The 11,182-nt window shown below is 39.7% G+C and overlaps 2 protein-coding genes across 5 annotated transcripts in view; one reads left to right on the top strand and one right to left on the bottom strand.

Annotated features, from left to right (window-relative positions):
- Nucleotides 1-1,792: 1,792 nt before the first annotated feature.
- Nucleotides 1,793-6,585, top strand: LOC117405560 (stress-associated endoplasmic reticulum protein 2). The gene is made up of 3 exons (XM_034008717.2): nt 1,793-2,148; nt 3,026-3,098; nt 6,154-6,585. The coding sequence occupies exons 1-3, from the start codon at nt 2,065-2,067 to the stop codon at nt 6,192-6,194; spliced, it is 198 nt and encodes a 65-aa protein (XP_033864608.1). The 5' UTR covers nt 1,793-2,064; the 3' UTR covers nt 6,195-6,585.
- A 1,978-nt stretch (nt 6,586-8,563) lies between these two features.
- Nucleotides 8,564-11,182, bottom strand: part of LOC117405561 (TSC22 domain family protein 1) — a 63,380-nt gene continuing 60,761 nt past the window's right edge. For 2 of the 4 annotated variants that reach the window (XM_034008718.3, XM_034008720.3), the window contains one exon: nt 8,564-10,922. In XM_034008718.3, coding sequence (XP_033864609.3) covers nt 10,665-10,922 — 258 coding nt within the window. In that variant the 3' untranslated portion in view covers nt 8,564-10,664. The remainder of the gene's footprint in view (nt 10,923-11,182) is intronic. The other 2 variants (XM_059030308.1, XM_034008719.3) reach the window with 1 other exon arrangement.

Below are 11,182 nucleotides of genomic sequence, written 5' to 3'. Positions count from 1 at the left end.
CATTCATCTTCAGCCTTCTGCAAAATTTCTGCCCACCATCAAATACCCTTTAAACTGTGCATCATAAATCTCACCACTCTGCTGGAACACGCTTTCACCAAGTACAGCATGAAACTGCAGAGTTCCACACAGGAATGAGCCTCAGTGTGCATGCTGGCATGGGTGTGGCTTGATTAGAAGGTCATCAAAGGTCACTGTGGTATCATGATGCAACAGCACAATTAATGATACTAGTTGCTATGGTGGCTTACTAATCAGATGGTAAATACAGTTTATGGTCACTCTACAACTGAATTACTGTGTGAGTGAAAAATGGAAGGAGCTCCAAAGTGGTTTGTGAAGGTGAGTTGAAGACAGTAACAGTACTGAGAGCAGATACCTGCCCATGCTTATTTATTTAATTTCCTGTATAGTCCCGATCCACGCTGCTTGAGGTTTTAATTTGTACTAATTCGTGAGGATGGACATTACAAAGACACAATGTAAATGATGTGACTGTGGAGATGAACTAGAGTATGGTACTTTTTAGTACAAATCCAGACTGGTCACAGCCAAGTCACAGCCAAGTCTGAACCCTTCTTTAATATAACAATAGTATGTGTAGAAAACACCATAGTAATATGTTATATTTTAATATTGTATACATTGTACTTTAAGTACTGTATAAGTTTCCACTTTTTTTTTTTTAATTGGCAATCACACAGCCTTTGATTTTAAAGAAGCGTGTATCTAGATTGAGCAGGTAGTCTAAGCATACCTTTTTATGCAACTTTTCTATTTTGCAATTGTCTTGTGTTTAGCTGTGTGTTTTACTACCTTTTATCGTGAGTCTCTGTACCTGCATGTCATGTGTTGAAATGTAATGCGTTGTTTGGAAATTACATTCTTAGCCCGGCAAACCTAAATACCTGAGCTCAGCCACTCCTATCTAATGGCTTGCTATGTTATGGAAACGCTGGGGTTCCCTACTCATTTATTCCAGTTGACACTGGTTCAGTAGGTATTTCTATAGTTTAGCAAGTCAGGGTTGTGGAATGCATGTTGAATAACAGAACCGAACAATTCCGTTCAAAATAACACCTTCAAAGAGGTGACGTGAAATTGCTCACACATTACACCTTCAACTGCTATTGAATTTGCTTGTCTTGTCATTTTATCAAATCCATTATCGATTGTGTTCATCCTGTCACATCATTTTGGTTGTGGGAAGTCTGTGTGCAGGAGAATATCAGAAAGTGAGGTCGCTGTTAGGGTGTGGCCTCAAGGCTGTCTCCTATTTCTTCCACATGGGTTCATGAAGGCAGGACAGTTTGAATGGTCTGCTGTGATTCAGTCCCATTCAAAAAAACATATATATATTTGTGTTCATTGCTTTCAATTCGCACTACTCAAACATATAATTATTCCACATAAAAGCCTGTAATAATGTCTGAAGCATTCTCAGCCAGGTATAAGAAGTGATTAGAGTACTTGTGACGCACGATTCAGCAAAGTAGTACACTTACATGTATGTCTGGAGTGACCTAATTATCCTTCCAGATGGGTTTAATCTGCAGCCCTTCAGAAATGTTTCTAAGGCAAATTTCTCAATCAGTTTTGGTGATTTATGTGCACATTGTGTATGCATGAGCTCTGCAAATTCAGTTGAGTTCAGTGAAAGCATGTGTCGTTGCTAAACCTCCTCCTTAGATTCAAGGCAGTTTCGCATTTGTTACACATAGCAACCATGAAACGTCACCTTGGCTTTGGTCTGTACAGTAGTAGTTCCTCTGCATTAATATAAATACCATGACTACACTGGGCTTTTTAATTCCTAATTGAACAACCATAAGTGAGTCAGGGCTGTGCAATGACACTTGCTCTGGAGTGCTGGGTATTCTTTTTAAAATGCTGGAAAATGCGTATTGGTAATTGACGCTGGGTGAGGGAACGCACTTCCGTCCATTTCGTGTTACGTGTTCGCCTTGCAGGTGCTGAAGGATAGCGGTCTTGGCACCATTCATAATCTTTTCAATAAAATAACTTCGATATTGGACCAGATTGATTACGGAAATTATTCAGAAGATGGTAGCAAAACAGAGAATCCGAATGGCAAATGAGAAACACAGCAAAAACATCACACAGAGGGGAAACGTTGCAAAGACCCTGGTAAGAAACAGGTCCATTCAATGAACGACTGTCTCGCGGAGCTGGTGTCTAACGTGCAAGGAATTCATTGCAAGAGCTTAAGATCTTTTTTTTTATTTTTTGTTAATCAGCAGAATTGCCTGTTAAAACGAATAGTGTAGCGTGAACACCCTGTTTAATGAATTAAGAATGTACTTACGCCACAGAAAATGCAATCGTGTTTTGCTTGCTAACATCATGTCATTGTAGATGGGTACATGTCTCAATTCAAGCTAACCCTTTGCGATTTCAGTCAGTTTTTTAAACCACAATCTATATAAGTGCATTATCATTTTGGGCGCTGTGTCAATACACTGAGAGGGAATACCCCCCTCCCTGTGTTTAGACAATGCTACGATTCTTCGGGTTAAATATTCTCCCAGTCCAGAGATTTCAAGTGCTTTAGGAGACAAGGTAAACCCTTCACCCTATCTTAGATTTGCTTTCCTTGGTGCTGATCTGGTGGGGGCTGTATATTATAGGCTGGTACAGTATTGTTTTGCTCTTGCAATCTATCACTCTGCACCTTTTTCTTCCATCCTTCTTTCAAGAAAGGTCCTTTCATTCGTTGAAATAGATCCCCCCCCCCCCCCCCCCCCCCGTTTCCTGTGTTGAGTAACATGCATTGTGCAGTCATGCAGTATACACATTGTGACCAGAACACATTGGGGTTCTCCATTCTGTTTGTGTAGGAACCTTCGTTTGAATCCGATCAGACTTTGCATGGGTATTTGTTTGGTAACATTCCCCTCATAGCTGAAGATCACACCACAGTGTTAGGCATCCCTCATAAGGTTGTTCTTTAATAACCTGTGGAGGATATGTATGGTACTTATGTACATGTGCTGGTTTATTGCAGAGACCACAAGAAGAGAAATATCCAGTGGGACCCTGGCTTTTGGCACTTTTCGTATTTGTTGTATGCGGATCAGGTAAAAATACTTTTTCAATGTCTGTGGATTAATGTGTGTAAAGCATTTGTTCATTAGTAGTGAGACCAAAAAATGGCACCTGACTGTTAGGGCAGCATTTGTCGTTTCCATTGTTTTCTTCCCCAAAGGTTTTCTTTCTTAAACAGCAAGGAGAACGAGCCTGTATCTTATGTTGTTTTAGATACCTTATACATTATCTCCACAATGTATTACTGAGCAATGACGCAAAGGCCCAGTCTGCACTTGCATGTTGGGAACAGCTTTTCCAGTTGTGTTCTCATTGGCTGGTTCTGGCCTCCAATTTCCTTGATTGAGCTTGTGAAGGCACTGACACCTGATTGGCTAAGCTGTAAAGGCTGTATCTTGGGGACAGCATGCCCAAATTCGATTGAACTTTTTCAAGGATGCCCAGGGGGACTGTACATTGAATATTGTCTTTGCTATACAAACCCCAATGCAGCACTGCACTACTGTGGAGGCCTCTGTTTCTGATAGGATAAAGAGCTGACTGTCTGCTCATATTTATATAAGAAATTGAAGACTGAGATAGTCTGGCATCTATCAGTTAAATAATAGGGTTACATCAAAAACAGAATCTGATTGTGATTTTCACTCCGTTCTTCTTGTCTATATGAGTTTATGCCCCTTATTTCCCTGGCTTACCTAGTAAAAGCACTGGCGAGTGTAGGGGTGTAGGGAGAGTAATGTCAGTGTGGCTCCAATCCTGTTTGCCCTGATTTATTGGTTTTACCTGGGGACCCACAGGGAGCGTTGCATTGTGCTTTGCGCTTACCTGAGATTAATGAGGAATGACTTCCCAGATTGAGCTCTGCCCAGGTGTCAGTAGCTTGGTAACAGCAGTTGTTTCGGTGGGTAAAAAGAGGCGTCAAGTCAATTGCCTGTGGTTGGTAAGTGGGTAAATCATGTTAACATTGTCCAAGGCTTTGATTTAATATATCATATATATCACAGCCTATATACCGTGCCACTGGAAAGCTTATCCTCGCCGCTCACTGCATAAGGAAGACATTTAAAATGTATATATTGCTCTGTATTTGGGGCTATGTCTTACCACTGGCCAGATCTGGATCCCGTTTGGCTGCGGTTGCCTTTAAAAATAACTTTTATAAAAACCGAAAGTCACGCTCACCTGGGCAGACCAAGTGTGGGAACTGGATTACACAAGAGATACGAAAGAAAGATTTCCAATCAATGGGCTGTGCTTTATAGGACCCAGTGGGACCATTCAGAAGTCATGAGTCTAGAAGCCACTAACACCCTCAACCCTTGTTATCACATCAAACCATATTCTTTGGATTACTAATTCAATCTTACTTTACAGAAGTAAGTCTTGAAAATAATAAAATCATACAGTGCACCCCCTTTATGCAGCTAAATCGGGGAGACCATGTTATTTGTCTTATAGCGAGTTTGGAAGTGCTAGTGGAATGGCATTACAGATAAAATGGGAGCCACAGCAATGCTGCATTTTAACCGGTTCAGCAGCAGTAGGGACATCCTTATAAAGGGGGAGTGCTGTAATCGGGGTTATTGAGAATTCACATAACGGCTGATGTTCTTAAGTAATGGGAATTCAGTTGTATAATATTGCATGAAATTGTATTACTTTTTATGCAGTTTCAGATTTAGATCTGAGAAATTGTATACCAGAACACAAATGTTTTTTAGGAACCATGGTGACAACACAGCAGAGTGGTTAAAAGAAATCAGATTTTATTATAAACATTGAATTACCTTAAAAAAGAAAAACAGAATAAAGTCGACCCATTTAAATGACTGTATTTTAAATACAGTATAATAAATACATAAATAACTCCAGATAATGTCCACATCCGTAATACAGTGCCTGACAGGCCTCGCTGCTCCTTGTTCAGAATGACCAATCTGCTGTTCTTTATAGTTGGTCTTCATTCATTTGTTAACAATGGAGACACTGAAGCCTGGCATCACTCTCTATCCAACCCTAAAGCCTAACATCTGTTTAACAGTGTTATTATTTTGGAGGGTGCCACTCTCTTGTGCTTTTCTCATGGATGCTATGTGTGCAGTGCCAGCCTTTCACCTCTGTGGAGCTTGGCTTTCAATGTGGCTTAGTCCTCTGTGGGCAGCAGACATCATCACAAAACTGCCATGCAATTCAGCACAGCTGCAGCGTTTTCTTTGGAGTGGCCCAGGGCTGAATGACAGGGGTAGTTAGGATCGGGACCTGGGCATCGCTTGCTGTGCAAATACAGTTCAGCCCATACCATGGCAGGATACAGCCAGAGCTCAGGATCCCTTTCTCTCTTATTAATGCTAAATTCACAAGCGCAAATGTTAAACAAAAGGTTCCTAGCTGAGTCCATGTCATTGGATCTCTTTGTGCCTCAGTCTCATCTTTATCTAACACTTACAGGGCACACATTACATGAGTAATCCTAGTAATAGGGTAATCATTAGGTACCTACCTAGTAATTACTGCTATACTATTTATTATTATAGTAATTAAAAATGTTATCATTAAGTTCAATGTCGTTTTAATGTATTAATGGCAAAGTTATGGTGCCACACGATATTGTACAAGCATGTGTCCTGTAACTGAAAGCTTACCTGGTTACTTGCAAAGTGTTGCATTTTTATATACCTTATTAATATACATTCAAACATGTCCAAAAGACAGCCAGCTCCACTGCAGTTACCTTGTGTCACATGTACATGCTCATGTTATGTTAAGGTGCATTGAGTACACAGCAACTGCCACATTCCCAACAGTGAACCTTAGTCACCCTCATGGACTAAATCTGTACTCCTATATAATTGGAATAGATTCCTTTGCCCACTTATGATTCATGACATAATTCAGTGGGTATTCATCCTATAATGGCCTAAAAGGCATTGTATTTTCCCTAGTAACATCTATATAATATGCTGTGTGCACGGTAACTGAAAGCGTTATAAAAAAAAAAAGGTGCATATACTGCTGGGAATGTTGTGCAGCCCAGTAAATTGTATTGAACGATGTCACTCGGACCTGCTTCTGTTCTTTCTATTGCAGCTATCTTTCAGATAATACAGAGTATCAGAATGGGCATGTGAGGACCTGCAGTTTCTGTGGACCCTTTCTTCACTCTACAGTTTTGTGCACCAGATACAATTTTGGAGCTGCACAATTAATGGAAAACAAACAACAACAAAACAAATCTTGCCTGCACATTCAGTCCTCGAGTGCAGTCCAGAAAACCTTTTTACATGACATCGTGGTACATACATGTTTGAAATGTCCTCGTTAACGGGGTCGCCTTGCTTTTATACGGACTCTGTGGTTTAACCATATTGGTTGGCTGTAGCAGTGCTGTCTGTGTTTGTTTCACCTGACTAATGTATGTGTTTGAAAATGTAATTGCTCAACAATATGTACCATAATTCATTTCTACTATTATGTGTGTATGATCTATAGAGTACATTTTACAAATACATGTGTTTAATACTCCTGGCTGAGGTGTTTTAAAGACATGGTTTTACTGATGTCTGTTTTATACAAAGAGATATTGAATGGTCATTTGGGTGGGGCTTTTAAAAAGACTGATCACTGCATTGGATTATAAAAACAGGAACAGCTTTTTGAGGTGGCATATTTTTTTTACTTCATTAGAGTATTGGGAGCTGTGATTAACTGCTGACTGAAATCTGAAAGGCAACATTATCCCTTAAAAACACTATTTTATTATAAATATACTTCATCCAGTTATGTAATAAACACAACAGGAGTTTTTAGGGTGTGTAAGTAGTACAAAATAAATAAAAAACATATGAAAACATTACTGATGTAATACCTGACACAAAGCACCTGAACGTGTAGCTTGTAAATAAAGGTGCTGTTCCCTGCCGACAAACATCCTTTCCTTATGAAGTCAAACGAGAGTTTAATGAGAATCTGGGAGTGTAACTGTAACTGTAGAACCAGTATAGTATAAAGCAGACCACAAATGTGCCATCAAAACTAGTATTGTTGTATTTTAAGCCATGCCTGTTGGTTTCTATCCAGATTAAGGCTGCAAGATTCAGTTGTGGAACATACATTGTAAATGTTCTAAATGTTGTTGGCACAGTCATTACAAAAGGATAGATTTTGTTTAGCAGATTGCACATAGCAAAGTCTGCAGTTCGACAACAGGGTCATTCCGTGTCAACTCAACCAGAACTTACCACCTCCACATTTTCATTTTGCTTATATTGTGTGTAGTGGAAGATACAGGTCAGGTATGAAACCAGGCCAAATATTTAAGCTCAATGATGATTTGCTGAGATACACCCCCTTGTGTGTGTGGGGGGGGGTGCAGTCACACTTGAAATGCATCTCATTTTGGAGTGATTTGAGGACCTAAAAATAATATTTAGAATGTCAGTAACCATATGAATGTTTGTACAATATAACCCAAAACATGTTTGTACATTTATTAAACTGTGAAGGAGACAGATTACCAAGTCAATTACTTCACCACAAGTCCTTCACATCCTCATGTATAAGTCCACCAAAGGTCAGTTTGTTAACTTGTGACCCGCAAGGGGTTTCAGCCCTTCAAAGATGGGGCCATTTTCGATACTTTCATCTTGAAGCCTTTTTGTGTGGTCATTAAATCAGACAGTAAAGTAGGTAGACAGTAGCAGAGCAGTTAAATTATGAGCACACCTAAGCAATTAGAAAGTGATACCTCTTCTACTTTAGCAGGAACATGCACTTAATCACTGAAGAATTTGACAATTGTACAGTTTTTCAATTTTAAGGCCTCTAGCAACACAGAAATACTAAAGTGGTGGTACTTATTTTGCATGAATTCCTCCCTGGCTATCTGTACAGAAGAATTCATAGGGCTACTGACATTCTACATATCACCTCCCCCCCTACAAAAAGGGTGTATCTCAGCAAATCTTCATCATTGAGCTTAAATATCTGGCCTGGTTTCATACCCGTCCTGTATCTTCCACTACTCAAAGTATAAGCAAAATGAAAATCTTGAGCCGGTGATTTTCCTGGATTATATATATATATATATATATATATATATATATATATATATATATATATATATATATATATATATAAAGGCTATGAATAATTACATTTATGTAACTAATTCATGTTTGATATGCAAATTTGGCAGGGTACCTCATATAGTGACAGCCACATTAAATTGTGGTGCCAGTAGACATGTTTTTATTATTATTCCTTAGTAACCACAGATAATGACTGTTTGATAATTTAGCAACAGTAGGCTCTTTTTCTAAACGAGCTGCACCCCTGCATATGTGTGCCTGCACTGTATCTCCATGACCTCTTTGTTTGACTAACTGGGGATCACATTTCCAAATCAGACAGAGAAAGAAAAACAAGAATACATACATACATACATACATACATACATACATACATACACACACACACACATGACAACCAGTTGTTACTTACAAACTACCAAAATAAAAGACATGCATCTATATTAAAAAAGCAATACATTCTTCCACTTTCACAAATTAAAATAAAAAGCACACATTTGTAGTAAGCACTGGCAATGCAGCTACAAGTGTATATTACAAATGCGCCCCTTGCCCAACCCTGTAATAGAATCACTTTGTTAGTGCGTCGCCATGGAAGTGTTCCTGTACCAGGATTCCTTAGCAACCAGCATTCAGTTGCAGACGCTGTCCCCTGCTGAACTTCGGGGATTCCCTGCAAGGTTATGCCACTGGTTGCGATGTTTTATTTACCGTTATACTATAGCTCTTAAAACAACATACTCTCGTTACAATGAAAGCTTTCTAGTGTGCATTGTAGCGCTTCAAAAGAACGTTACCCGCGCCATGCCATTTCCTGTTCGCCAGGCGTCACCGGGGAACCCCCGCGCACTGGACCACGTGAGGAGGCGGGGCGTGGGAGGGGCTCCGAGGGAGAGAACACGCTTCAGCACTCCAGCCCAAGTTCAGACTGGTCGGGGTGGTATAGAGTTCATGTTGAGCAGAAGTTGTACTGTACTATAAATCACACAGTACTGTGGGGGCAAATGATGAAAAATGCAGTTAAACCTGTTTACTGGGACATGTACTCGGTCCACAATGACACACTTGTTTTTTGAGCTTAGCATTTAGAATGGAAATGTTGTGGAAAACCAAATATGCAACTGTAATTGACATCTGATTTATGAATGTGTCTGCATTATTTTAAATCTGTGCATAAAAATTACAAACCGCAAGACAACTGCTTATTGGACAACATGGAAGGTTTTTATTGAAGGCTGAGAAGTGCAACAGTCAAGTGCAACTGAATTAAATGTTACGACTTTCATTTTTTTGTTGTTTGTTTTCGTTTCAGGAACATGCACAAAACATAAGCCTATAAACTATACGTATATGCAAAACCCAAAACACATACCAGAGTGTGGTTTTAATGTCAGCAATAGCATTGATCAACAACTGGAGTGCTTCACTGGCAATAGTTCACAACAGTGCATTTATTTTCTTCAAATAATTAAGTGAACAACGGTTTTACTTTAGAATAGTATGCAGCCAAGAAAACGGAAAAAAACACAAGTGATTGTGATCGTTTTAATTCACTAAGCAGGTGTAAAGCTGCATTCCTCTTATAGAGCATAAAAAAGACCGTCTAAACGTGTTCAGATCAGCCAATGAAACAGCTCGATTCAATCTGTACAACCTAAATAGTTACAGTTTACTATATTACAGAGTACTTACACTACATACACAAATATACATTAGGGTTAACAACCCTCATTGAACTCCAGCCTCATATTAACTGCATGAAAAGAAGCGCTGTCAACATACCAAAAAACCGGAAGCTTTGGAAACGCTAGTATGAGGACCGTTTTCAAGTTAAATACTGAAAGATTCGTTACACCACCTTGTTCTTCGAGATTTCTCCACTCGTAACGGTGATGTAAAAAGATAGGTGTCCTTTTTGTAACACCTTCCCCCATTCCAGATGGGGGAGAGGGGCTCCCCAGTTGCCTCTGGTCCTTCTACGGTTCTTCACATTTGCCATCAAGAAAGTGCTTGCACCAGTCAGCCACAGCCTTGGACACACTGTATATAATATATATATATATATATATATATATATATATATATATATATATATATATATATATATATATATATATATATATATATGTAAATGACAGAGAAGCAGCTGTGTGCATATCTCCAAGTCACGGTAAAAACAAAACACATGTACATCACTGGAGATCCACATGACGCTGCACTGGGAATCCCTGCGTATTTAACAAAGCGCTGTAATGACGCGTGCTTCCATTCCAATCCATTAGTTCCGTAGTATTCACCGTCCCATCGCTGGATCACTTCCATTTTTACAAGCGATTGTCTAAAGTCAAAATACTTTTTTTTCTTCATTTTTTCCTTCAAATCAGGATGTGCAAACGGCAAATGCAATATGCCTGTAACTGGGGCGCAATTGTCCTCGTTGCGTTTAGTGTTTTTTTTTTTTTTTCCTCGACCCCCATTGTGTCCAGTCCATTGTGGAAGCGGCGGGGTGTGCTACGCTGAGGGCCCGGAGCTCTGTGATGATGGCGGGGCAGGCTGTGTCGCTGTCCCGGGCTGCTGTGAAGAGGCCGGCGGGGAGCCGCTCTGGAGCTGCGCCTGAAACTGAGCTAGCTGCTCCGGGCTGGCCAGATTCTTCAGAAGATTGTTTTCCTGCTCCAACTGCGAGTTCCTGTCGATCAGCTCCTTTATTTGTTCCTTCAAAACCTCCACTTCTTCTCTCACGGCATACATCAAGTGACTCTTCACTAGATCCTGTGCACAACAAGAACAAAAAAGATTATTCGAGTGACTTAGTACACAACTGTTTACGAACCACTGTGTTTAAAATATTATTTTCCAATTATGGGCACTGTTGTTTTACGTAAGTCAACTTTCTATATTTCTAGAAACTACCATTAGTGTCGTGTTCCTGTATTTGCCCGATCATTCATGATGTAAAGCTCGTCATTAAAATATTATGTGCTATGGATCGTGCCACACACCACTGTGCATTGCATCTGTAAAATGAACAC

The sequence above is a fragment of the Acipenser ruthenus genome, chromosome 9 (assembly GCF_902713425.1).
Source record: "Acipenser ruthenus chromosome 9, fAciRut3.2 maternal haplotype, whole genome shotgun sequence".
Classification (NCBI taxonomy): Eukaryota; Metazoa; Chordata; class Actinopteri; order Acipenseriformes; family Acipenseridae; genus Acipenser; species Acipenser ruthenus.
Note: the sequence above shows the minus strand (reverse complement) of the source record. Positions and strands in the feature narration are given on the sequence as shown.

Bases quoted from the DNA above. Each gene is read 5' to 3' on its own strand.
- LOC117405560 (XM_034008717.2), top strand. From the start codon at position 2,065: ATGGTAGCAAAACAGAGAATCCGAATGGCAAATGAGAAACACAGCAAA. The intron at 2,149-3,025 runs GTAAGAAACAGG...GGTTTATTGCAG, and splicing joins GAAACGTTGCAAAGACCCTG to AGACCACAAGAAGAGAAATA. The intron at 3,099-6,153 runs GTAAAAATACTT...TTTCTATTGCAG, and splicing joins ATTTGTTGTATGCGGATCAG to CTATCTTTCAGATAATACAG.